The sequence below is a fragment of the Chrysochloris asiatica genome, unplaced genomic scaffold (assembly GCF_000296735.1).
Source record: "Chrysochloris asiatica unplaced genomic scaffold, ChrAsi1.0 scaffold00557, whole genome shotgun sequence".
NCBI lineage: Eukaryota > Metazoa > Chordata > Mammalia > Afrosoricida > Chrysochloridae > Chrysochloris > Chrysochloris asiatica.
In genome coordinates, this window is record NW_006409075.1 from 357,657 (window position 1) to 362,540 (window position 4,884).

General features: G+C 39.4%; 1 protein-coding gene across 1 annotated transcript; it reads right to left on the reverse strand.

Annotated features, from left to right (window-relative positions):
• Positions 1 to 265: 265 nt before the first annotated feature.
• TPRKB (TP53RK binding protein) lies at positions 266 to 4,238 on the reverse strand. The gene is made up of 3 exons (XM_006877697.1): positions 4,081 to 4,238; positions 2,300 to 2,422; positions 266 to 475 (listed from the first exon to the last, which is right to left on the reverse strand). The coding sequence occupies exons 1-3, from the start codon at positions 4,219 to 4,221 to the stop codon at positions 266 to 268; spliced, it is 474 nt and encodes a 157-aa protein (XP_006877759.1). The 5' UTR covers positions 4,222 to 4,238.
• Between the last annotated feature and the right edge of the window lie 646 nt (positions 4,239 to 4,884).

A 4,884-nucleotide genomic window follows, 5' to 3' on the forward strand; every position in this document is an offset into this window, starting at 1 on the left:
TTTACAGCCTCAGAAACCCTATGCAGGGATCAGCTTGATGGCACTTAACAACAACAACATGGAAGCCTGGTATATGAAGTCACCCACTTATTCTTAAAGTGAAGAATGCATTTGTAAACTAGTGTCCTAGTTGTATTTTATATAAACCTGCACCTTCCAGTTCTTTGTAGCTCCAATTATTTTTCAAGTAATGTTTTTTAAAAGTTAGAAAAACAGGAGGCTTGGTGATCAATAAGCAGACAGAGTCAACATTATTTCTCATCTATCACACTCTTCCTAAAGGTAATGATCTACCAACCTTTTTGACTTCTGTAATATTGGTTAATTCAGGAAGAGTTTCCAGAGAAACCTGGTGGCCTTCTACTTGGGATATCAGGTGCTCTTGATTTATTTGTTTTTCTCCTTCTTCTATGTAAACAATCAGAATTGAAGTGTCATTTGCTGAAATACCAAATTTCTTCAAAGCCTCTGAAATCTAAGGAAAAAAACAAAGCATCAACAGAAAGCACCTCAGTATTTCCTCTATCTGAAACATCTTTCCCATCTGCCCTCTTTTCAGTCCTATGTCTCTACCCTGGTCAGGTTCTGTATTTCACAGCTAACGCTGCTCTAAGTCTACAGGTTTGCTCTTCAATAACCCAAGGTCAGCAGTTCAAACTTAACCAGCTGCTCCTCGGAAACCCTATACAGGGTTGCTAGGAATCGGAACCAACTCGACAGCACTTAACAACAATCCATTTCCAACACCTACTATTTATTTCTCTCCTTGAAGTATTTCCTGCTTGACAGCTGTGCTTCATTACAAAATCCAGCAGACTTTTTGGTGTAGCACTCAAAACATGCCTTTCCCTGACTCCAAGGGAACCCTCTAGCCATGCACTCCTACTGTCTATAGACAGAACAGACTGTTAGGGGATCCCCTCACATTTCATACTTTTTGCTTTGCCTGTGCTCACCACTGCCTCTTGCTTAGCTGGTGAACTCATCCATTAAGATGCAATTCAAATGTCATTCCCCACTGCCTCCTTTTTCCTACAGAATGAATTGCTGGCTCACCACTTCTCCTATGAATTAGTATCTTATTAAATCATTTATCTGAGTGTATGGTGACTTCTCAATTGTGAGGATGGTGTAGGACTGGGGAGTGTTTTCTTCTGTTGTACATACAGTTGCTGAGTGGAACTTACTCAATAGTATCTAACAATAACTGTAACTTCTATCTTGCAGTCTGCCTCTCCTCAAGAACACAGTTCTTTCTTCTGCTCCAAAACTGTGACTTGGGCAGGGACATACTCAACAAACATTAGTTGAATACTTTCTTAAATGATCTTAAATCATCTCAAACAAAGAGTAATTATCTGGTAAATTCCACTCCAGAACTTGGGAATTCTATACCAAGCTAAGTATATTTTATAAACTTTTCAGTCTTCTGTATGAGGAGGCTCCAAAAAGTTCATGGAAAAAAGGATTTTTTCCACCAGCTTTTGAAGCCTCCTATTTTACACCAAGTTCCTAACTCTTCTCTTGCTATTAAAACCCAGTTGTGTTGTTATTAGTAGTAACCTCCTCAGCAGAATTTCAGTCATCTTTCCATGTGCCAAGTGCCAAATGTCTTTAGCTCATTAACCTTTATTACTTTTGCTATGCACTAGCTCTGTGAATATGTGTTACAGGCTATTCTAGGTAACATGAAAAGGAGCCCAGTAGTGCAGCGGGTTAAGCATTGGGCTGTTAACTGAAAGATTGTGGTTTGAATCCAACAGTTGCTCTGTAAGTGGCCGTCTGCTTTGGTAAATACTTACAGCCTTGGAAACTCTACAGAGCAGTTCTCCTGTGTCCTATAGGGTCACTATGAGTTGGAAACGACTCCATGGCAGTGGATGGGTAGGCAGGTAACACACAATCTTTCCGTGTATGGCAACGACATGGATTCTATCATCAAATTTACAGGGGGAGTCAGAGATGGACATAACACAAAATATCTATGCCTGGATGTTTTATCATTCAGACTCTGACACTTTCTGAAGCAAAAACTCATGAGGAGGTCTCCCTGACCTTCTATGGTCATAAGAACAAAACTATCCTCACTTAATGTAGCTAAGTTTTGGTTTCTTTATTTGTAAAAGGACTCCAAAGCTTCTTTCTCTAGTAAGAGGCTAAGCTGAGTTGAGCTGAGCCTAGCCGCTTTGTGCAGGCGTTCTTTACTTATTACTAACAATAAGAATTTAGCTTCCAATCCTACATTGAGTAAAACACATGCTGTTTTCACAACAGAAAATAAGTAAGTAGACTGCATTACATTGTTATTTGGGGAAAGGTTGAAAATAATTTCAGTAGATAAAGTTCTTGTCTTCTTTTTTCTCAGTCTGTGGAGGTGAACTGCTTTGTTTGCTGCTACAAGTATCTGAAATGGATCGACAATCTACCAAAGAGAAAAACAAAACAAAACAACAATTATAAAGAGAATCTGGATCACTCTGAAAATGGACACCCTACTACAAGTTAAACCACAGGTCAGTAGTTCTCAGGAACCCTATACAAGTTTGCTCTGAGTTGGATCTGACTCGATGGCACACACCACCACCACCACATGATAATGTTAGCATCAGGCTGTTTCAGTTTTTCATAATGCCTATGAACTGTATTTCCAAAATCTCTCTCTCAAGGGCCTGGGTATTCAGGAAATCATAGAATTTTAAAGTTGCAAGATAAAAGTGGCAGCATCGATGGGCTCAAGCGTGGAAACAATTATGAGGTTGGCCCAGGATTGGGCAGTGTTTCGTTCTGTTGTGCATAGGGTCTCTAAGAGTCAGTACCAACTTGATGGCACCACCAACAACAGCATTGTGGCATTGGAGTCCTGACGTAGCGCTGTAGGTTAATGCTCTGGACTGCAAAGTCTGTTTGAACTGCAAGGTCGGCGGTTCAAGCACACCAGCCACTACTCAGAAACCCTATACAGGGTTGCTATGGGTCAGAACTAACTTGACGACACTTAACACAACAACAATATGGATCTGTAGGATCAGCATTGGACTGTGAGCCACAAAGTAAGCAGTTCAAACCCACGAGGTGCTCCTCGGAAACCCTATATAAGGTTGCTATGAGTCAGAATTGACTGGACAGCACTTAACCATAATATTATGGAGGCGTCATAGTGTGATGCTGTAGGATAAGTACTAGACTGGTAACCTCAAAGTTATAGGTTCAAACCCACTAGCCATTCCTGACACAGAACCAAGTAGATGGCACTTAACAACAATAATATGGGAAATCCATATTGTAAACATTTTGATTACTTTCTTTACTCCTTGAAACTAAAAAATTGATATTATATACAAGTAATAGACGAGAAAACCAAGGCACAGAACATCAACATTTGAATTCCAACTCTGCTATTTACCATCTAGAGAACTTTGGCAAGTACCTTACTGTTTTTATACTTACTGCTGTTAGATGTAGGTAATAACAGTACTTACTTCATAGAGTTACTGTCAAGTGACTATATGTAAAGCACTTAAAACAGTGCAAGAACATTGTACACACCTTTATATATAAAGGTTGGATATGACTTTCTCAGGTATGGAGCTGTAGACTAAGCACTGGACTGCTAGCCTCAAGATCAGTGGTTCAAACCCACCAGCCACTCCTCGGAAACCCTATAAAGGGTCATTGAATGAGAACCGACTCGATGGCACTTAACAACAATATGACTTGCTCTGAGTCACAATAGTGGCAGAGCTGGGATTATATTCTAGTAATGATTCTTCAGAGTGTACACTCTGCCTCCATCAGAGAGCTTTTCCTAGTTTTTATTCCACAGATGACAAGACAGAAACTTGGGCATTGGTCATTATGTCAGAGCCAGCACCACAACCTGTCCTATCTGCTTTGACAGGGACTGATACTTTTGCTCTGTCCATGTAAAATTCAAGGTTGGTCAAATCTGACTCCACAGCGTTCATAAGAATCTTTTTACTTGACCAGGAAAGAATTTTAGGTTAACCTGTAACATAAAGTAAAATTAACATATTATTAAATGCCCCATCTGGGTCATGAATTCTCACACTTTGCACTTACCACTGTAGGATTTATTAATGACCCATCAATACTGCCTTCCATGGCTTTTTTCCTCAAGTCACCAGCATTTTTCACATCTCTGAATAAGAGAAGGGTCACTCTGCATTCGGGAAATAAGTCCAGCTGATGTGTTAACTGCATTTCAGAGATAGGCAGGATTCTACTGCACAAAACCAGAAAGACCACAGATGGATTTTGTTGAAAAGTTAACATTATATCACCCAAATCACAATGAAAAAAAAAATTTTTTTTTTTTTAAAGTTAACATTACAACTAATTTCACTAACAAAATATTCTTGCTAACATTTAAGTAAATGTTGGCAAATTCTGATAAATAAAAGTATGTTGTTGTCACGTGCCATCGAGTTGGGTCCAACTCAGAGCGACTCTATACAGGGTTTTAGAGGAGCAGCTGGTGAGTTTGAACTGGTGACCTGTGGTTTGCAGTCCAGTATTTATCCTACAGCACCATACCAAGAGTCTAATAAAAGTATACAGAACTATTAAGCAAAAAACTCCATCCCCCAAACACATTTAGCATTCTTATCTTTCTAAGCCTGCAGAGTTCTTTACCACCATACTTGGGAAAGAACCCAGGGCCCTGGCTGGTCCTCTATAGTACAGATGAAGTTGTTATGCTCACGATTTAGGTAACCAGAATACCTGGAAATTTTTCCTCAGATAACCAGAATACCTGGAAATTTTTGGACTACTTTATATATGGTAACTCACCTCATCTTTGCCTGTAACTTTCTAATCTAATCATTTTGTTTCATGTAAAGAAAGGACCAACCTTGACCCAAA